We start from the raw sequence: 21,947 nt of genomic DNA, 5'->3' as shown, positions 1-21,947 counted from the left end.
CTTAAATAACGGTTCACTTGTTGGTTTTGGCTCTATAGAATTGGAAAAAATCTCCGACCCCTAATTATAAATAAAATGAGGCCCACAGGTTTGAAAAGCTAACTATTACACCCCTACAAGAGTACAAGTAGGGCTTTGGTTTTGTTCACCCACCAGTTGCTGATTGTCATCACTTCTCTTTTCCCTCTGAAGCCCTACCCATTTTTTCATTTCTACAATGGCTGTCTGCTTTTCATCTCCCGTTAAACTCAAATCCATTGATCATTTCATTCTCCTCTTCAATCCCAAACCTAAAAATAACACCAACAAACCCATCTTCAAATGCAACGCTTCTGTCACCACCACAGCCACCGAACCCCATCCCCTTTTCACCTCCGTCAAGACTTTCGCCCCCGCCACGGTCGCCAACCTCGGTCCCGGCTTCGACTTCCTCGGATGCGCCGTTGACGGCCTCGGCGATTACGTCTCCCTCCGCATTGACCCCTCTGTCCACCCCGGCGAAATCTCCATCTCCGAAATCTCCGGCCACTCGAAACTCAGCAAAAACCCTCTCTGGAACTGCGCCGGAATCGCCGCCATCGCCACCATGAAAATGCTGAACATACGATCGGTGGGTCTTTCTCTTTCCTTAGAAAAAGGATTACCATTAGGATCGGGGCTAGGATCCAGTGCCGCGAGTGCCGCCGCAGCTGCAGTGGCCGTGAACGAAATGTTCGGAAGCAAATTAAATTCAGAGGAGTTGGTTTTGGCCGGATTGGAATCAGAAGCCAAAGTCTCCGGATATCACGCGGATAACATTGCTCCCGCAATCATGGGAGGTTTCATTTTAGTTCGAAGTTACGATCCATTAGAATTAATGAGACTGAGCTTTCCGCAAAACAAGGAGTTATTTTTCGTGTTAGCTAGTCCGGAATTTGAAGCGCCCACGAAGAAAATGCGGGCGGCTTTACCGGCGGAAGTGATGATGCCCCACCACGTGTGGAACTGCAGCCAGGCCGGAGCCTTGGTGGCGTCCGTGTTGCAAGGTGATCTGGCGGGGCTGGGGAAGGCGTTGAGTTCGGATAAGATTGTGGAGCCAAAACGGGCTCCTTTGATACCTGGAATGGAGGCGGTGAAGAAGGCAGCCATTAAGGCTGGGGCGTTTGGGTGCACCATTAGTGGGGCGGGTCCGACGGCAGTGGCAGTGGTGGAGGATGAAGAGATGGGGAAGGCGATTGGCGAGAGGATGGTGGAGGCGTTTTGGAAAGATGGAAACTTGAAGGCTGTGGCTGTGGTGAAGAGATTGGATAGAATTGGTGCCAGGCTTGTTGGTAGCATTCCCAGATGAACAAAATTTTAATTTCTTTGGGTGTGCTTTAGCTGTTCCTGAGGTGGGTAATAAGCTTGTTAAATCGTTCATTCAATGTAAAATCAAGTGGGGGTTCTTGATGAATGAATGTTTTTCCTCCTTGTTCAGTGGTTTTCAGTTTTGATTCATTTGGACCATTACTACAATATTGAAATTCATTGCTTTCTCATCTAAATTCTAGAGCGCCTGATACTAGAAAGTACTTTTAGGTTTGAGACTATGGTAGTTCACCAAAAACCTGGAACTGGGCTTCTTGTTATGCTCAGTTCTGCCCAGCGAGATTGAGTTGTGAAAATGGGGTTTTTTTACAGTACATCACAGAAACTTGTAGAGCTATAACGTGCAACTTATAAATCTAAAATGTGAACCTTGTAATATGAAGCATTTACATGGTTGTATTATAGCCAACGATGAGAATAACCTGCATTTTGTGGCTACCGGTGGGTATTCACATTGAACAAGTTCACAAGACGGGAAGAAATTGAATCAATGATATGTTTACAACTATATGCGTCAAAATGGGGCTCAAAGAGAGAATTTGTAAGGTTCTCTATCCTTTCTGGTTGCAGTTGCACCATTGAACACATTTTAACACAATATCAATCTTTTCTTGTTCACAGGTGTTATCTCTAAACTTGGAAAAGTATGACATTTTGGTCATTAATGACTAAACTATTTATTAAAAGATTGCACACACAAGGGAAAAAATGTCAATTTAAAAAAAAAAAAAAAAGATAATAATAATGGTAAAATGTATAATTCTTTTTTACAAAAATCAACCTCTCAATACCTAAAAGAAAACCCAAATAGAACCCGGAAAATTTGAACATCTGTCAAAACTTTCAACCTCAATAACCAAGTCAGTCGCTCTTGGCAGCAGCAGCCTGTTTTGCACCAACAGCAAAGAACTCAGTAATCACTTCAAGGGGCATGCCCTTTGTTTCTGGGACTTTCAAGAAGACAAACACCAATGATATGACGCAAACTACTGCATACATGCCAAAAACACCAGCAAGGCCGACAGATTTAAGCAGCACTGGGAGTGAATAGGTGACGATGATATCACCAATCCAAAACGTGAGTGCACATATGGCAATGCAGAGCCCACGTACTCTCGTCGGGAAGATTTCTGCACAGAGTATGTTAGGGATTGGCCCGAACCCCATGACGAAGCAACAGAAGTATATAACAACACTGGCTGTTGAGATTGATGCATGCACGACAGAGCCCATCTTTATGACACTTCCAAGGACCAGGATGACAAGTGATGTTATCAATATAGGGATTGTGGTGAGCAGCAAAGTCCTGAAATGGGTGGTAAAAACAAAGACAAATTAGTTGAAAGTGAACCACATAATACCCAAAAAAAGACAAAAAGAAGATGCAGATAACTATTCATTTTGACACCAGATTCTTTTGCAATCAAGAAGCAGCAGCCCACATATTTATTTTGGAAAGACTTCAAGCATTTTGAGGTGTTTTTCAGTATCATAACAAATCAGCATTAATGTAGTCATACATACAGGACACAAAATTTCAAGGGTGTAGGCACATGAAGATTACCAACCACAACATGGCCTAACTCAAGTATTATTTCCCCAGTCCTCAAAATTTTGAATGTTAGAAGGAGAGGAAATCACTAATTGCAGATCAGGGAATTATACAATAGGCTGGCAATAATTCATACAACAATTTAAAAAACACAGGCAAGTTTGATATTCTCTAGAGATTTTTCCAAGAAAATGGTTATAGAAGTTTAATGCTAAGACATGAGGAACTGGCATAGTGCATTCAACTGCAAAAATATTTTATTAAAAATCAAATGTGATTCTTTTGTGATGAAGAGGTATCTCTGGAGCAGCCTAATCAATTTAGTTCACAGAACATGAATATTAGTGTGTTTCAGAAATGAATGTGCATGTCTAATTGCACTAAGGAAGTAGTTAAAACACTGAAAAATATAAAGCATCCAATGCAAACCAAACTCAAACCCACTTCATCAATCTATAGCATGTTTAAATGTGGATAGGATGGATTTGGTACCTTATTAACTCATTTGATTCTAATTCTAGGCAGGTAAGTACATGATGTATTGTTCACAAGACCAGCATAGACATTTTTGTACATTTTATTCAAAGACTGGAGCTATGCCAAGAGAAAGGGACAACAAAATGATAAATTAAGAAATTTCCTTCTGAGCATAAACATTAGAAAGCCTCACGGCCTTGAAAAATTTTGCAGCAGCCCAACAAAAACCATTTTCATGACAACACAAATGGAGAGGAAGATAAAAATACCTTCTGCCAGAAAGATCCATGAGCCTCATGGCAACAGCTATGCATGGAATCATCAACAAGGTTGTGATGCCACTAATCATTAGTGAAGCAGAAGCTGCACTAATGCCCATATTTGAAAGAAGAATTCCAACACCTGCCTGCTCAAGAATTTGAGGAGTGTAGTAGAGAACCCCATTTATGCCAGAGAACTGCATTAAAAAAAAGAGAGGAAAAATAAAAGCCCCTAAGAAGCAAGTAATACAAAAATTGAAAGAACTAGAAAATAGCCATACCACACATAGAAGGTTAGCATATACCTCAAATTTGTAATTTTTTGTTTCAAAGAAAAAACTAAAAATAGAAACAAAAAACTTCATGGTCTGCGAGTTCACAGTTTGGATACTGTAAGCTAAAAACACGTGGCATCGATTTAAGTTTTCCAGTGATAGAAACAAAAGTTTGCCAATTCTTCCGAGGTTCTAAGTGTTACCTGCTGAAGTATTTGAATTCCCACCCCGACAACCAATGCATGTTTGACTCCTGGTTCAAATAGTTCTCTCCAACTTGGCCCTTGTGCTGCTTTTTCGGATGGATGAACCATAGCTGGTCCAATTGGATGCTGTTCCATGAGTTCTTTGGAATAAAGAGCTGGTTGACTAACCAAAGCAGCAGCCTGGATAAATTCATTTTCAGCAGGTATGTCTGCACCTGGGAGAGAAACTATAGATCCACGCCGAGATCCAGGGGCACCCTCTTGATGCAAATAAATTCTTTTGAATCCTCCTTCCTTCTTTCCATCTTGGCCTTCTTTTTCAGACCATTTCCATGCCAACTGCCAACCTCCACCTATTCCCATGCTACCTACTGGCTCTCCAGCTTGCACCTGACTGCCATGTCTCATGCTTGCAAGGCTTCCATGGGCCTGCGGGACCAAGTCCTTCTCCATGCTCGTTGTCTGACGGGATATTAATGGACTATGCAAATTGTCATCAGAATCAGCACCAGCAGCATCAGATACATACTCCTCACCGTCTCTAGCAAGGCTCTCCTCATCCCACTCCTCATTTCTAACTTGATTCCCTCCCACACTGAACATGCTGCCAAAGTGAGGGAATAGTGTGCTTCGCATGCTTCCGGTATCAGGGAGCTTCTCATGCACACTACCAAACAGGGTGACAAGAGGATCCATTAGAGGCACACTCTGGTTTGCCATGCTTCCATGCCTGGACACTAGACCAAGAGAACTTTGTCCGGTAACTGGTCTAGCAACCCAAGAGAGACCTTCTTCAGGCCCATATAATTTGATTTGATCTTTATCAGCAGAGATGTCCTGGTCATCAACGATTTCATTGGCTGGACCAATAATGTACTCCTCTAAAGATGTTTCACACCCAACTCCAAGTCCCTCAACCAGTAAAGCCATCTCACCTGTTCATCTGAGGAAGATCAGTAAATGATGTCATAGACATATGCATCAATATAGCTTTGAATACTTGCGGTTTTGATTTCATGAATCTCAAATACATCCACATCATACCAATAGGCATATGCATTAAGTATCCAAAATTAAATTCAAATCATTATAAGAAAATGCATTACAAATGAAAAAGCTAGACTGGAAGAGTAGAGAGTTTTTTATTTATTATTATTATTTTTTAAGTTAATAAAAAAGGAAAAATGATTTAAGATTCACTATAAGTCATCACCTTCCAGTAAAATTTCAGAAGCCACAAACCATCACCTAGAAAATATATGCTGGTTGACGTTAAGCTACTAAAGAATGTGCAAGGCATTATGGCCTCGGAAGAAGAATGTAACACAAAAGAGAATACGGGTTTACTAATCCCTACAGTGAAACTCAAAAAAAAAAAAAAAAAAAAAAAAAAAAAAAAAAAAAAAATTGATTATCGCAAAAACTCCAGATTTTAATTGGGACAATATTCAACAGTAAGCAGAGATAAAATAACCTAAAGAGCTCTAGTTTATAGCTTAGGTTGTATAATACTTATATCAAATTTTACACAAGAAAACACCCAACAACTAGCACACAATACAAGCTCATATTTAAATGGGAAGGTCCCATATTAACAGAATCCCACCCTTAAAAGCTCACACCCCATGTAAATCAAGTTCAGCATCCCAAGGCCAAAAAAGCTGTTTATTTTTAAAGAATCACGGCAGGAAAACCTACCAGAGACATCCTCCCTGCCACGAAGCTTCTGCAGAACCCTCTTAGCCTCAAGCATCCGCCCTTTACTCACAAGCCACCTTGGAGACTCAGGCAAGTAAAATACAGTCAGCACAAAATAAATGAGAGAGGGAATAGAAAGAACTCCAAGCATCAATCTCCAACTTGCTGAATCCTTCAACGACATTCCAAAGACCATACAATATGAGAAAAACATTCCAACACAACCAGTGAACTGCGGAAGCGTATTTAATAACCCCCTTATTTCAGGAGGCGCTGTTTCAGATATATATACTGGAACCAGAGTAACCGCCAAACCAATTCCAAATCCATCCAAAAGCCTAGCTAGAAGTAGGACATAAACGTTGGGAGACCATAGCATTACAAGACCACCAATGAAATAGAGGATAGATGAGATTATTAGCATTGGACGGCGGCCTAGCCAATCAGATATGGCTCCAGAGCATGTAGTAATTATAGTGGCCCCAATAAGTGACATAGCCACAATTAGCCCTTCAACAGTGGGTTCACTTTCCAAACTGAACTCTCTCTTAATGTACAAGACAGCCCCTGCGGCAAAAACAGAAATTGTTCATGAACTCGACCAGGTGGGTACATTCCATTATGATTCAGGAAAAAAAAAGTTGTTCTTATCAATAGTTCAAGCAAATGAAACTTGACGGACTACCCCTTCAAGCAAAATAAAATCATAGATAGATGAACTAAGTTATTTATGAGCATAAAAGTGACCACGTCTCACCCAAATATTACCCAAATTTGGATGTTGAGCTAATATAAAGCAATACACTGTTTGACAGTGTAATAAACAAATAGATGCATCCAGGAGAAAATTACCTGCAATGGTTGCATTATCCCATCCTTGCAGTAAGTTACCAATGGCAGCAGCAATAGCAACAAGCACAGCTCCACTCATTTTCCCCAGAAACAGTTATTAGAATCCCCTCAAAACTTCCACCAAGAAACCTGAAAAGACAAACCCAAATCACAGATCATAAATCAAATTCACTCCTGCTGACCCAATTCAACAAATTCAGCAACAATATGAATCTTTAAATTTGTGACCTTTATGAAGCGGCAAATGACTAGGTGGTCTGAGAATAAGACCTATTAGATCCCGGATTCAAAACCATCAAGCAAAGCACTTTAATGTATTCGACAACACAAAAGACAAGTGTACCAAGACAAAACAAGGGAAACAAGGGAAATCCAGATGTCCAAATCCAATAAGAAAACAAAGAGAGTGGTTATTTCATTACCTATAGGAAGAAGCAGAAGTTTTAGATGAGAGTTTCAGGTACCATCAGATGCACAAAGTCCATAACAGTTGCTGCAGATTGCCACACTTAATGTCAAAAAGTTGGTCTTTCAGTGATGGGAATTTTCACAATAATTAAGAAATTAGAAAAATACAGAAAAGGAGATGTTCTCATTTCCTAGAGATGAAAGCGAAAAAAGAAAACAGCCTTGGGCATTTGTGACACCTGCCTATTCACCCTCTCTATCTGTCCTGCACGTATTGGTTTTTCAATCTAACGTCATAAACTCATAATATCAATCTTTCTCACCTCACAACCTTCTTTATTGCATCATGAAACAAAAGAAAAAGCAAATTTTGATAATAAAGTTTCAAACTTTATTTAAATGAGTTTTTTAATATTCATATTCTCTTATTTAGAGACTATTTTCATATGACTGATGCAAGACTTGATGAAAGAGAGAGCGCCAACTGGAGATGCAATAATGAACAACAGTCCATGAATAATAATTAGTACATAACTCCAAAAACATTCACATTATTTATACTCTACAGATTGGAATCTTCTGGCTTCAAGATTAAAACTTTAGTGTTTTACACCTGTAACATATTATTAAAGAAAAACTTTTAGATCAGATCATACAAGACCCTTAATTCATTTTATAATGGTGCTCATATTTGGTGATGATTTCATTGATCTGTCTAAAGTTTTAAAAGCTAGGAAAAGGGTTTGTTTATATTGTTGATTTGAGAAGAATAACATTGAAAAGAAACAATTTTTACTGCAATGAAAAGGTAAAAAAAAGAAGAAATTTACTTACTCAAAGGAGAAGAAGAAGAAGAAGAACAACAACAACAACAAAGTGGTTGAGAGTTCCAAGTGCAGGGGAATCTACTTTCCTAGGGAAGGGATCTGCTCCACTACAAAAATTATGATTAATTTATTCTTAAATTAATTAAATGAGACGATGGAATTTACATTTGGCATCCAACACTTTTTGTGGGTCTCACTTAGACGAAGTTTAAGAGTTAAGACACCTCAATTTCATTGATGACCCTCCAACTTTTTCTATTTTACCTAAATTTGTCTCTCATTGATTTTCTTTTTATTAAAAATTTTGGAGTAGTTTAATTTTTGTTTTTTTTAAATCCCTACCATATTGAAAACCCTAAAATTCTATCATATAGTCATTACTTAAATAATAGTTGACGCGTTTGTGTAAAAAGAAAAACGATTGACCATATCATATTACTTATTTATGTAAGTTTTAAAGTTCAAAACATCAATTCAATGAGAAAAATACACGTTAGAAATCCACGGACATAATTGATTTTTGAAAATTGTGGTAATGGGTCATTGTCATTCATATTTTCTTGATTGGCATGTACACATCGGAGGAATGATTAATATATTTAATTACCTCTGGGTGGATGAATAATTCGATAGAAACTCTTTGATATATTAATCAAAAGGTCTTGAGTTTGAATTCTTCCTCAATTGTTAATAAGGGTAATCACTGAAGCTCTTACCTGACCGATAGTTCTAAAGTCATAGAAGATTAGTTGAGATGTACGTAAACTAGTCCAAACACTCTCAGTTATTAAAAAAAAAAAAAAAAAAAGATTAACGCAATTAAGAACAAATGGTGGTGTCTTGCATGAATAAGTGATATAGGTAAAGGATCAAAAAATAAAGATTAAAAGAAGAGGGAAGGTTTGGTGCAATATTGAAAAAAAAAAAAACAAATACTGTTGACGTGGAGCTATAAATATAGAATGAAAATAGTTTGGTAAGGAGCAAGATCAAGAGTATCCTTCGGAGTATTGTTGAGGATATTCTCCTATATAACTCTACTATTAATGGTGAGGAAGTTAAAAGTTATATGCAATACTAAATTACGGTATGCAAGTTCAAGTTCATCCATGTCGAAATTACCGATGTTCTTTAAAGAGTAATATCATTTATACAAATTAAGTGATAATATTATTTTATTATCATATCGTTTATGTAATAAAGAGAAGACCATATCTTAGGTTACGAGTATTAAGATTTTATATACATAAAAATAGTATTTGTTTTTTAAAGTTATTTTTAACATGACCCTTTTTATTTGTCAAATTTTATACTTTTAGTTCCCTTTAAAGCAATTTTTTTAAAATAATATATTTATAATTATACTTAGGTTGCTCTGTTTGTTAAGCATCATGCTTTGATATTCTAAATATAGTTTTCTAGTTCCATTACTGTTTAATATTATTGTTATAGATGTAAATATTTATAACAACCAGAGGTACGTGATTGACAATGTTAGAACCACATAAGAAATGTGCATAATCTTGATGAATCAACGATAGAATAAATGATAATAAATGTGCAATATTAAACATAAAGTATCAAAGAACAAAAGAGACTTTTTAAAGTGGTTCGACTGCTTATCATTTAAAAACCTACATCCAATATTATGTTATTGAGTGTATGATATGAGCGATCTGATTTACAAAGAGTTATCTGATTGATTTTGTCTTTTTCGAGTTCTCTCTCTTGAATCCCTCAAAAACAAGTTATAGTTGGGTTTATATAGTACTCATTACAAGGTTGAGTTGGAGATAAACTCAAATTCGCTTAAACAGAAAGTTGTACGATTATCGACCTTGATTATGGGATCTATATTGCGAGATATTTTTATTTCAACTGAGGATTTATTTGCTTTGATTTCCCACACAAAAATTGTTACTCTTGTTTATTTAGTAGTACAAATGCCTGAAAACAAGTGTAATTAATTGTTAAAGTTGCATAATAATGGTTGTAGCGTGTGAATAACATGGATAGTGGAGTTGTAATAAAAATGAAAAGTAGGGATCTCCCATGATTATTATGTCAAGTATGTGATGCCTAAAAAAATACGAAGTTAAATAGTAAGATATAATTTAGTCCTTTACTTTACATTCATTTTTTAGAACAATAGTTTTACCATTTTAGAAAGCCTTCCTTTCCAAAAAAAAAAAAAAAAAAAAAGAAGGGAAGAAAGTATTGCCACACAAAGTTATAGAGGTGTGTTAACAAGCATAAAGAGAAGAAAAATATCCTACATGTAGAGAGAAATAATAGATTCTAACCAATCCTTGGGTGATCAAGTGGTTTAATAGGGACTTTTGGGTGTATTATTCAAGAGGTCTTGAGTTTGAGTCACTCCTTGGTTGCTAATAAAGGTGGTGTCACAGGGCCTAAACTCCCTTCTAGGCATTGTTCGGCACAAGCACACCAAGCACTTGTCAGCCTTCCTTAANTTCATTGCTCCCTGTTATTCACCTGCTTGAGTAATTTACTTGAGTTTTGCAGGGATTGGACACGTGAATCACCTCCAACCTTTCGTTAGCCTAATGCGCACCTACTGCACTGGTAGGAGCACGCCTCTTGCGTCAGTGCGCGATGTGACTGTACCTGAACGACACCTAGACTTGCCTAAACTCTGACACTTGGCTGATAGGGTCATGCGTCAGCCCTACTTTTCCAAACATAACATATATATATATATATATATATATATATATATATATATACAACACTGTCACAGGGCCTAAACTCCCTTCTAGGCACTGCACGACACAAGCGCACCAAGCACTTGTCAGCCTTCCTTAAGTTGTGCGTATCCCTGTTACAAATAGCAAACACAATACAAGAGAGGCTAATGAGAGTATATTGCACAACATATACAGGAAAACCCAACCTTATATTATATAATTTCGAATACAAGGAAACTCAAGCACCCACATAGTGTTTCCCATTGTTCACAATCTGATCCCAATCACAGATTCAACACCCAAGTTACAACAAGGTATACACACACACATATATCCCTTGCCCTCTCTCACTCTCTCACGAATTTACAACCTGCTTGCCTTATATACATGTTGGCATAATAGTTACATAGAGGTTACAGCAACACTTACAACCCTATCTACCAGTTACATAGCAGTTGGCTTACAAACAAGTTTATCTAGACAATTATAACCGTCCCACAGCCCTTGTCCAGCAACCATGCAGTCTTGTCTGATCATCCCATCATCTAGTGCACGACCACATGCGCCCCACGCATATTGCTCCTTGCCACATGCATGTACTCAGCCACTTGTTGTTTGTCTTGTATGTTTGCACACATCCCAGCTTGTGTGCCTCTGCTTAGCCTGCCCATGGGCGCCCGACACCTATGTTAACACATGCCTACGCATGCATGTTCTAGCTTGCAAGTGTCCACACCCGCAAGCCCTCTCATCAGTGAGTACCTGGCGTCCCAACGCTAAAACACCCCACACCTAATCTCGCCCATCCTTGTTTAGCATACACCCGTATGTTGTCTTGGCAAGGCTGTGGCTAAGGATGAAAGCCACACACCTGCCCTTGCCCTTGGAATCCTTGAGAGTCTTACAAACCACCCCCACAAGAAGAGTCCGACGGCCTTGTCGGAATGGTGGAAATGTACTCCTGTACAATGTTCTCAAACTGCCACAAATCTATATCTCTTTCCCACGAAACCTCACTTTCTTTCCCCCTTTTCCACTTCACCAAATACTTAATTCGACGATTCTTCTTTTGCTGTCCCATCCTCCGATGATCTAATATCTTCTCAATCTCATCATCAAACTCTTTTCTGATCATGAGAGGAGCTCTCTTAGCTTGGGTCCTTAAAGAGTCCTTTTTGTCCGCATGGAATGGTTTCAAGAAGCTCACATGAAATGTGGGATGTACCTTGATCCGTTCCGGCAGTTTCAACCTATAAGCAACAACACCCACTTTGTTTACAACCTCAAACGGTCCATCATACTTTGGAACCAATGCCCTATGCACCCGTTTGCTATTAATCTTCTTCCAAATCTGAGGAGTGAGCTTGAGTAGCAGTTGGTCACCCACATCAAACTCTAACAGTCTCCTTTTAGCATCATCATACTTTTTCATCCTCTTACTTACTTTCCGCAAGCTATCTTGAGCTTGGTCAATAATCTCTTGTCTGTCCTTCATCACTTTGTCAGTAGCAGGAAATTTCCCCTTTGTTGGCTGTCTAGCAATCTCTATTGGGGTCAAGGGTTGTTGCCCCAACACCAACTCAAAAGGACTCAGCTCTGTTGAAGATGATTTGTGCAGATTGTAGCAAAACTGTGTAGAATCCAACAACTCTAGCCAATTTTGTTGGCTAGCAGTAACATAATGTTGAAGATATTCCTCCAACAATGCATTCACCTGTTCAGTCTGACCATCCGTCTGTGGGTGATTGGTTATAGAAAACTTCAGTTCGGTTCCCATCATATTGAAAAGAGTAGTCCAAAACCACCCAGTAAACCATGTATCTCTATCACTAACCAAGTCTACTGGTACTCCAAAATATTTCACCACGTTTTTATAAAATAAGGTAGCAGTTGTCTCCGCTAAACAAGCTTCTAGTGATGCTATAAAAATAGCATATTTTGAAAATCTGTCCACCACAACAAGGACTGAAGACAACCTTCCACCTTTGGGAACCCGCTGATGAAGTCAAGAGAGGCTGACACCCAAGGCCTCTCTGGAATGGGTAGGGGTTGTAACAACCCTGCTACCTTTCTTCTTTCTGTCTTGTCCAATTGACAAACCAAACAAGTTTTCACATAGGATTCGATATCGACTTCCATTTTAGGCCAATAATAATCCCTCATCAACAAAGCCAAAGTTCTCTCCCTACGAGGATGTCCAGCCCAAGGTGAATTGTAAACTTCTTTCAGCGACAACCGTTTCAATCCACCCTTATTTAGGACATACAACCTGTCTCTTTTGGCATGCAACAACCAATCCTCTAACCAATAACGTCGTATAGTACCATCATGAACTTGTGTCACCAAGTCTCTAAACTCAGCATCTTGATCGGCAGCCACTCGCAACCTATCCAACATGTCAGATTCCACCCCAGTTATTTCATATAGAGCAGCAACCACCTGTTTCCTGCTTAGAGCATCAGCAACTTGATTGTGCTTTCCTGGCTTGTGTTGCCATGCAAAATCATACTCAGCCAAAAGTTCTTGCCACCGGGCCTATTTTGGGGACAACTTCTTTTGTGTCTTGAAGAAAGTATTCGTCACATTGTTTGTCAACACTATAAATTTCGTGCCCAGCAAGTACACTCTCCACACCTACAAATAATGCACAACGGCCACCATCTCTTTCTCATGTGCAGAATACCGCTGCTCTGCCCCGTTTAACTTTTGACTCTCAAAAGCTATGGGATGTCCCTCCTGTACCAACACCCCACCAATGGCTTTCTCCGAAGCATCCGTATGTACTTTGAAAGGTAACTCAAAATTTGGCAATCCCAACACTGGCTCTGAGGCAATGACTTCTTTAAACTCTTTAAAAGCCTTGGAACATGATTCTGTGCACTCCTGCTGTTGCCCCTTTTTCAGCAAGTCTGTCAACGGTGCTGCCTTCTTTGAGTACCCCGCAATGAACTTGCGGTAATAGTTTGCCAAACCTAAGAAATATCTCAACTCAGAAACTTTTGTAGGAGTCGATCATTCCACAATATCCTGCACTTTCTTTGGATCCATAACCTCACTTGGCCCTTACTCACCAAGTGCCCCAAGAACATGATTTCCTATTTAGCAAACTCACATTTTTCCATCTTTACATACAGTTGATGTTCTCTCAACCGCATTAGTACCCTTCTCAAATGAATTAAATGCTCATCCAAATTCCGACTATAGATCACAATATCATCGAAGTATGCCACCACAAATTCATCCAAGAACTCATACAGTACAACATTCATCAAATTGCAAAATGTAGCCAGTGCATTTGTCAAGCCAAACGGCATGACTAAAAATTCATAAGAACCATACTTGGTCACACAAGTGGTCTTGGGTTCATCTCCCGCAGCAATTCTGACTTGCCAATATCCTGACCGTAAGTCCAACTTAGTAAAAATCGAAGCCCCACTCAACATGTCAAAGAGATCTTGAACAAGGGGAACAAGATACTTGTTCTGAATTGTAACCTTGTTCAACGCCCTATAATCCACACATCCGAAGGGAACCATCTTGCTTTTTTTGAGAAAATATAGGAGCACCATAAGGAGCCTTTGAAGGTCTCATTGCACCTGCATCAAGTAAATCATCAAGTTGTTTTCGGAGTTCTTTCAACTGCATGGGAGATATTCTATAGGGTGGACGAGCAAGTGGAAATGCCCCTGGTTCCAACTTAATCTTGTGATCAATTGCTCATCTTGGAGGAAGTTCTTTGGGCAACTCCCGTGGCATAACATCAACAAAGTCTCGTAATAACTCTGCCACAGCATCCGACACTTCAACCTTCTTATCAGGCTTTATCTTTATCATTGCTGCTAGATACGTTTTCTGCCCTTTCTTCAGCCCACGCTTCACTGCCGTGGCTGAGATAGTAGTAAGCTTAGCCTGTCCTGGTTTGTTACTCACCCCCTATGAATAGCAAGATACAAAACAAGGACTTGATTCATGATTTAGCATCATGCCACCTAAGTAAGGTATCACCGACACCTTTGCTGCCTTGAAGAACTCTATTCCCCAAATAATATCAAAATCATCTAAAGGAACAACAGTCAAGTTGATCTTACTCGTCCAACAGCCCACACAAACCTGAATGTTGTAAGCTATTCCAGTCGCCCCGCGTGCACTAGAGTTCACAACCATTACCGTTGTAGGACTCTTGGGAAGTGCTAGCCCCAACTTTGAAACAACCCTATCTGCCACAAAATTATAAGTTGCTCCCGTATCCAGCAAGGCTTTCAAGTTATACGGGAGCACACAAATCCTCGAAATGCTGGGGTAGCACATAATTCTTGAAATGCTGGGGCAGCTCCCGTATCCCGCAACACATAATTCAGAACAAGTATCCTGTTCCCCTTGTTTAAGATCTCTTTGATATGTTGGGTGGGGCTTCGGTTTTCACTAAGTTGGACCTGCGGTCAGGATATTGGCAAGTCAGAATTGCTGTGGGAGATGAGCCCAAGACCACTTGTGTGACCAAGTATGGTTCTTATGAATTTTTAGTCATGCCGTTTGGCTTGACAAATGCACCGGCTACATTTTGCAATTTGATGAATGTTGTACTATATGAGTTCTTGGATGAATTTGTGGTGGTATACTTCGATGATATTGTGATCTATAGTCGGAATTTGGATGAGCATTTAATTCATTTGAGAAGGGTACTAATGCGGTTGAGAGAACATCAACTATATGTAAAGATGGAAAAATGTGAGTTTGCTAAACAAGAAATCATGTACTTGGAGCACTTGGTGAGTAAGGGCCAAGTGAGGATGGCTCCAAAGAAGGTGCAGGTGATTGTGAAATGGTCGGCTCCTACAAAAGTTCCTGAGTTGAGATCTTTTTTAGGTTTGGCAAACTATTACCACAAGTTCATTGCGGGGTACTCAAAGAAGGCAGTACCATTGACAGACTTGCTGAAAAAGGGGCAACAATAGGAGTGGATAGAATCATGTTCCAAGGCTTTTGAAAAGTTTAAAGAAGCCATTGCCTCAGAACCGGTGTTGAGATTGTCAAATTTTGAGTTACCTTTCAAAGTACATACGGATGCTTCGGAGAAAGCCATTGGTGGGGTGTTGGTACAGGAGGGACATCCCATAGCTTTTGAGAGTCGAAAGTTAAATGGGGCAGAGCAGCGGTATTTTGCACATGAGAAAGAGATGGTGGCCATTGTGCATTGTTTGTAGGTGTGGAGAGTGTACTTGGTAGGCACGAAATTTGTAGTGTTGACAGACAATGTGGCGAATACTTTCTTCAAGACACAAAAGAAGTTGTCCCCAAAACAGGCCCGGTGGCAAGAACTTTTGGCTGAGTATGATTTTGCATGGCAACAAAGCCAGGAAAGCACAATCAAGTTGTTGATGCTCTGAGCAGGAAACAGGTGGTTGCTGCTCTATATGCAATAACTCAGGTGGAATCTGACATGTTGGATAGGTTGCGAGTGGTTGCCGATTAGGATGCTGAGTATAGGGACTTGGTGACACAAGTTCGTGATGGTACTGTACGACGTTATTAGTTAGAGGATGAGTTGTTACATGCCAAAAGAGATAGGTTGTATGTCTCAAATAAGGGTGGATTGAGACGGTTGTTGTTGAAAGAAGTTCACGATTCACCTTGGGCTGGACATCCTGGTAGGGAGAGAACTTTGACTTTTTTGACGAGGGATTATTATTGGCCTAAAATGGAAGCTGATATCGAATCCTATGTGAAAACTTGTTTGGTTTGTCAACTGGACAAGACAGAAAGAAGAAAGGTAGCAGGATTGTTACAACCCATGCCCATTCTAGAGAGGCCCTGGGTGTCAGCCTCTCTTGACTTCATCAGGAGGTTCCCAAAGGTGGAAGGTATGTCTTCAGTCCTTGTTGTGATGGACAGATTTTCAAAATATGCTGTTTTTATGGCATCACTAGAAGCCTGTTCAATGGAGACAACCGCTACCTTATTTTATAAAAACGTGGTGAAATATTTTGGAGTACCAGTAGACTTGGTTAGTGATAGAGATGCACAGTTTACTGGGCGGTTTTGGACTACTCTTTTCAATATGATGGGAACCGAATTGAAGTTTTCTACAGCCAATCACCTACAGATGGATGGTCAGACTGAAGGGGTGATTGCATTGTTGGAGGAGTATCTTCGACATTATGTTACTGCTAGCCAACAAAATTGGCTAGAGTTGTTGGATTCTGCACAGTTTTGCTACAATCTGCACAAATCATCTTTAACAGAGCTGAGTCCTTTTGAGTTGGTGTTGAGGCAACAACCCTTGACCCCAATAGAGATTGCTAGACAGCCAGCAAAAGGGAAATTTTCTGCTGTTGACAAGCTAATGAAGGACAGACCAGAGATTATTGACCAAGCTCAAGATAGCTTGTGGAAGGTAAGTAAGAGGATGAAAAAGTATGCTGATGCTAAGAGGAGATCGTTATAGTCTAATGTGGGTGACCAGGCGCTACTTAAGCTCACTCCTCAGATTTGGAAGAAGATCAATAACAAACGGGTGCATAGGGCATTGGTTCCAAAGTATGATGGATCGTTTGAGGTTGTAAGCAAAGTGGGTGTTGTTTCTTTTAGGTTGAAACTACCTAAACAGATCAAGGTACATCCCACATTTCATGTGAGCTTCTTGAAACCATTCCATGCGGACAAATAGGACTCTTCAAGGACCCAAGCTAAAAGAGCCCTTCCCATGATCAGAAAAGAGTTTGAAGATGAGATTGAGAAGATATTAGATCATCGGAGGATGGGATAACATAAGAAGAATGGCCGAATTGAGTATTTGGTGAAGTGGAAAAATGGGAAAGAAAGTGAGGTTTCGTGGGAAAGAGATATAGATTTGTGGCAGTTTGAAAACTTTGTACGTGAGTACATTTCCACCATTCCGATAAGGACGTCAGACTCTTGTTGTGGGGGTGGTTTGTAAGACTCTCAAGGATGCTAAGGGCAAGGGCAGGCGTGTGGCTTTCGTCCTTGGCCATAGCCTTGCCAAAATAACATACAGGTGTATGCTAAACAAGGATGGGCGAGATCAGGTGTGGGGTGTTTGAGCGTTGGGACATCAAGTACTCACTAATGAGAGGGCTTGCGGCTGTGGGCACTTGCAAGCTAGAACATGTGTGCGTAGGCATGTGTTAATGTGGGTGTGGGGCACCCATGGGCAGGCTAAGCAGAGGCACACGAGCTGGGACATGTGCAAACATGCAAGACAAAAACAAGTGGCTGAGTACATGCACGTGGCAAGGAGCAATATGCGTGGGGTGCATGTGGTCGTGCATTAGATGATGGGATGATCAGACAACACTGCATGGTTGCTGGACAAAGGCTGTGGGACGGTTATTATTGTCTAGATAGACTTGTATGTAAGCCAACTGCTAGATAGGGTTGTAATTGCTGTTGTAACCTCTATGTAACTGCTATGCCAACATATATATAAGGCAAGTAGGTTGTAAATTCGTAAGAAAGTGAGAGAGGGCAGGGGATATATGTGTGTGTATACCTTGTTGTAACTTAAGTGTTGAATCTGTGATTGGGATCAGATTGTGAATAGTGGGAAACACTGTGTGGGTGCTTGAGTTTCCTTGTATTCGGAATTATATAATATAAGGTCGAATTTTCCCATATATGCTGTGCAATATACTCTCATTAGCCTCTCCTGTATTGTGTTTGCTATTTGTAACAGGGATACGCACAACTTAAGAAAGGCTGACAAGTGTTTGGTGCGCTTATGCCGTGCAGTGCCTAGAAGGGAGTTTAGGCCCTGTGACATATATATATATATATATATATATATATAATAATATCTATATAATATATTATAATATATATATATAATATATATTATATATATTATATAGATATATATATATATATATTGTTTAATTTTTCCAAGTGCCACCATTATGTTATCCATTTGGAGGTAGACCATAATAGGCTGTTAGGTTGGGTTCGACATGGCCCATTAATTGGCAGCCCGTGACTTTTAAAATGTGAATTGAAAGGGAGAGAGTTTTGAGAATGAATTGAAATTTTGGTCTTAAATATTTTAATTATGAATATATATATATATTACATTTAAAAAATATATATTTCAGAATAGGTCTATTAATATATACTTGTTAAAAAAAAAAAAAATTAAATCATTTAATTTTTAATTTTTCAGATATTTCTTATATTTTAACTTCTTTCCATTCTTGTTTTCTATTATTTCTTATGTTCTTAAAGTTTTTTAGGCTCTATTTGCTGACCTTTCTTGTTTTCTATTTGATTGTGCAGGGCATTGGTCATAACACTGCCAAATATGTCTTCTTGGCATAACTGTGCTTCTTTTAAGAAAATAAGTAATATGATAGAATTAGTGTCTGAGAATAGAAACCGATGATACTCTTTTGTATCTTGGTTTCGAGGACCTGTAGATGCAAAAAATCTACCTTTAAGGAAATAGGGTTTGATCTCGTGAGGCTGAGGCCACCAGCAATCTGCTGCACCTACACATGCGAGGAAACAACTATGAAGCGAACGGAAAACACCGGGGTGGTGTTTGTCGTAGGCACTTCGACGCTGAAGTCAGTAAGGCTGAATGAGGATAATTTAGTGAGGGTTAGGGAAAGAGAAGATTACTAGGAGTGGGAACTACTAGGTTCGAAGGTGTCATGTCTATGTCCCCTGTGAGAGGGTTGACCTCTGTTTAAATAGCAACTATAGGATTTTCAAGTCCTAGTAGGGCTGTGTGTCCTTGGGGTTGAGATTTTATAAAAAAGGAGAACCTTTGACTCCCTTACCTCAGTGGGAAAGGGAGTCCCAACGGGTTTAAGACACGTATCTTAGATGAATTAGGGTAGTAATAAACCTCTTCGAAAGAGTTTGGGTAGTACTGGAGTAAGTAGGCAACCTTGGGCTTTAAGTAGATCCAAAGTTTAGAAGGTGGTCCAGGATTGAAGGGCTTGGGTCTAGATAAATTGGTGATGAGGCCTAAACGAATCAGGCCTTTGCTGATTAAGTCCAAGTAGTTAGCAATTGGGTCGGTGTATCGAGTGAACCTAGTATGCAAACTCTGTTGCAGGCCCAATTAGGATTGGGCCATGGCTTTGAGCTTTGTTGAAAGTGTCTTCGTCTTTGGGCCTATTTGTGCCGAAGACATTTTTTTGCCGTAACAGTTTGCCTCTCACTCTCTAAGTTAAGGAATGCTCAGCTTAGAGAGAAGACGTTGCGTGGAGGTGTATTTAGTCAACCTTTGTGACCGACTGGTTGAACATGTGAACGTGCTGCTTCTTTGTTTGCAGAATCAAATAGTATAGCTTTTGTTTAGGTTAAGCATTCGGTACACCAGGCCGAGCGGGTGGAGGTGAAACCCGATTGTGCCTTCACTCGACGTATCTGACCAAGTGAGGGAGTGGAGTTGACCTTGATGGCCTCGCCTGGTGCATCAAATTGATAGGAAGCATGAAAGAATCTGTAAGAGGTGTCCTTTCTTGGTATGTCAAACCGGGTAGGAAGATATGCGAAACGTCGTATGAAGGTGTCCTCACTCGATGTATCGAGCCAAGTAAGAGGGTGTGCGAGCTATCCATAAAGGTGTCCTCATGCAGTGTATCGAGCCGAGTGAGATACATTAGGGTTATTCTGGTGGTGGTGCCTTCAGCTGATTGGTTGAATTCGAATAAGTAGGTGTATCCGCACTCCCCAACTCGTGATTGGCTTGTTTGGTCGGGCTGGCCGAGTGACTGGGTGCTCTGTGACTTCTTGGCGGAGTTTGTTATAAGGCTGAAGGGCCAGGGTTAGGTAATACTTCTGATCATTCTGTTTGGTCGGGAGGGCCGACTGAGTGGGTGTGAAGTGTTAGAAGGTGTTTGCTTGTCTGTAGCAGATGAACAGTTCGTATGTAAGAAATTCATACTCGGTTCGGTTGGTCGAGCGATTGTGTTAGATGCGTGCATCCAGTCACAGCTTCCGAGTGCGCGCGAGTTGACGACATGTGTGTAGTGGAGATCGCTCTTCGGTTTGGGCGGGAAAACGAAAAGTTGCTTTGTTCCATAACCAATCTAAGGCCACCACGTGTATCATTTGCCAGCTTTTGTCCATAAAATTGATGAGGCGATTGTGTATCTTCATTTTGTCTCTCACTCTCTTTCTTTACATTTTCTTCCTCTTTTCAAGTTTTTTCAGCAGCGGTGGACGTAGTTTTAGGGATTCTAGCCATTTTCATGGTAAATACTGGTTTCTTCGCTGGTTTCTGTTTCCTTTCTTTTTTCTTTGTTTTTGTGGTATTTTTGAAGAGATTTGAGTGGAGTTTGGTAGATTTTTTTTTATCTTTTGGAAGGGTTTGAAAAAAATAGGAGGTGCTGTGTTTCTTCGTTTTGAGTAGATTCAGTGGCGACTTAGGTTGTTTGGTTTGAAGTTTGGAGTGAACGAAGAGAAAACAAAGTGTTTTGTCTAGGTTTGAAGATTCTGGGTTTAGGGAAGGTAGAAGATGAAATTGGTTTATTTTGGCTTTCTATTCGGCTTGTCTCGGTTTGCTTGACCGGGTCGAGTGTGGTGCTTTGAGTGAAGAAGTTTGGTTTTTGGTAAAGGCTAGGTCACTTAGGTCACCTGGTCTCCCAGACCGAGTGGAGAAGGATATGAACGAGGGGTGTTGGGGTAGTAGGTATTCGGTCATCCTGACTGAGCCGAAAGTTTCTTTAGAGACCAAGAGTTAGCTTGATATCAGAGCCGATGAATTGGTCGCTCTACGCGAGTAAAGCTTATGGAACTGAGGATACGACTTGGTATTAAAAACCAATCGGTTGCCTAGGTCGAGTAGATAAAGAGTTCAATGTCCCAGTCAGAGTCAAGCGACTTGAGTGGGGCGGAGATAAAAGTTGGAATGAATACGAGAATACCCCAACGATGGTAGTGATGCGAAAGGGTGGAGACATTCTGGTCGGCATATCGAAAGGGGGTGAATGTGGCCGCTCTTGGGCTAAGTGACGCCTCGAACGATGGTAACTCGGATGGGCAAGGGACGAGTGGGGAAGACTTCGATGAAGTCTATGGTTCTGGGAGTTTGCCCTCCACCAGTAGTGGCTCCGAGGACTAGCTGAGTCGACTCGGTAGCGAGATATTGAGTAAAGACTATCCACCCTTGCTGAAAGAGAGTGATGTGTGGCGGATCAGGAGAATATACCACATCCTAGAGTCCATTGAAATTAGGGTGCCAAAGTCGTACGAGAGGGTCGATTTGGAGGCAAAAGGTTGGGTGAGTACCTATGAGAAATGGTTCCATGACGGGCTAAGTCTTCCTATCCCCCGTCTTGTCTGGGATGTCTTGAACCATTTCATGATTGTGCC

At 40.2% G+C, this 21,947-nt stretch overlaps 2 protein-coding genes across 6 annotated transcripts; one reads left to right on the top strand and one right to left on the bottom strand.

Moving 5' to 3' along the window:
* The first annotated feature begins 162 nt into the window (after window positions 1-162).
* Window positions 163-1,455, top strand: LOC116118057 (homoserine kinase). The gene has a single exon (XM_031404038.1). The coding sequence runs from the start codon at window positions 218-220 to the stop codon at window positions 1,325-1,327; it is 1,110 nt and encodes a 369-aa protein (XP_031259898.1). The 5' UTR covers window positions 163-217; the 3' UTR covers window positions 1,328-1,455.
* Window positions 1,456-1,942: 487 nt separating this feature from the next.
* Window positions 1,943-7,990, bottom strand: LOC116118056 (monosaccharide-sensing protein 2-like). Of its 5 annotated transcripts, none has more exons than XM_031404033.1 (7): window positions 7,090-7,286; window positions 6,896-6,937; window positions 6,668-6,796; window positions 5,816-6,382; window positions 4,115-5,052; window positions 3,646-3,833; window positions 1,943-2,653 (listed from the first exon to the last, which is right to left on the bottom strand). In XM_031404033.1, exons 3-7 carry the CDS (start codon window positions 6,744-6,746, stop codon window positions 2,209-2,211), a joined length of 2,217 nt encoding a protein of 738 aa, XP_031259893.1. In that variant the 5' UTR covers window positions 6,747-6,796; window positions 6,896-6,937; window positions 7,090-7,286; the 3' UTR covers window positions 1,943-2,208. The 5 variants fall into 5 exon arrangements, with proteins under 5 accessions (XP_031259893.1, XP_031259896.1, XP_031259894.1 ...); XM_031404036.1 differs by having other exon boundaries at window positions 6,896-6,924; XM_031404034.1 differs by lacking the exon at window positions 6,896-6,937 and adding an exon at window positions 7,910-7,990 and having other exon boundaries at window positions 1,944-2,653; window positions 7,090-7,160.
* Between the last annotated feature and the right edge of the window lie 13,957 nt (window positions 7,991-21,947).

Source organism: Pistacia vera, unplaced genomic scaffold (genome assembly GCF_008641045.1).
Source record: "Pistacia vera cultivar Batoury unplaced genomic scaffold, PisVer_v2 Contig833, whole genome shotgun sequence".
Taxonomy (NCBI): domain Eukaryota; kingdom Viridiplantae; phylum Streptophyta; class Magnoliopsida; order Sapindales; family Anacardiaceae; genus Pistacia; species Pistacia vera.
The sequence above is the reverse complement of the archived record's forward strand: the minus strand, read 5'-3'. Positions and strand labels throughout refer to the sequence as shown.

What these genes read in the sequence shown, in the direction of transcription:
- LOC116118057 (XM_031404038.1), top strand. Translation starts at nt 218, where the DNA reads ATGGCTGTCTGCTTTTCATCTCCCGTTAAACTCAAATCCATTGATCAT.
- LOC116118056 (XM_031404034.1), bottom strand. Translation starts at nt 6,746, where the DNA reads ATGAGTGGAGCTGTGCTTGTTGCTATTGCTGCTGCCATTGGTAACTTA. An exon ending in TGGCAGGGAGGATGTCTCTG is followed by an intron (nt 5,053 to 5,815) that starts GTAGGTTTTCCT and finishes TCAGATGAACAG; the next exon opens with GTGAGATGGCTTTACTGGTT. An exon ending in ATGGATCTTTCTGGCAGAAG is followed by an intron (nt 2,654 to 3,645) that starts GTATTTTTATCT and finishes CACCCATTTCAG; the next exon opens with GACTTTGCTGCTCACCACAA.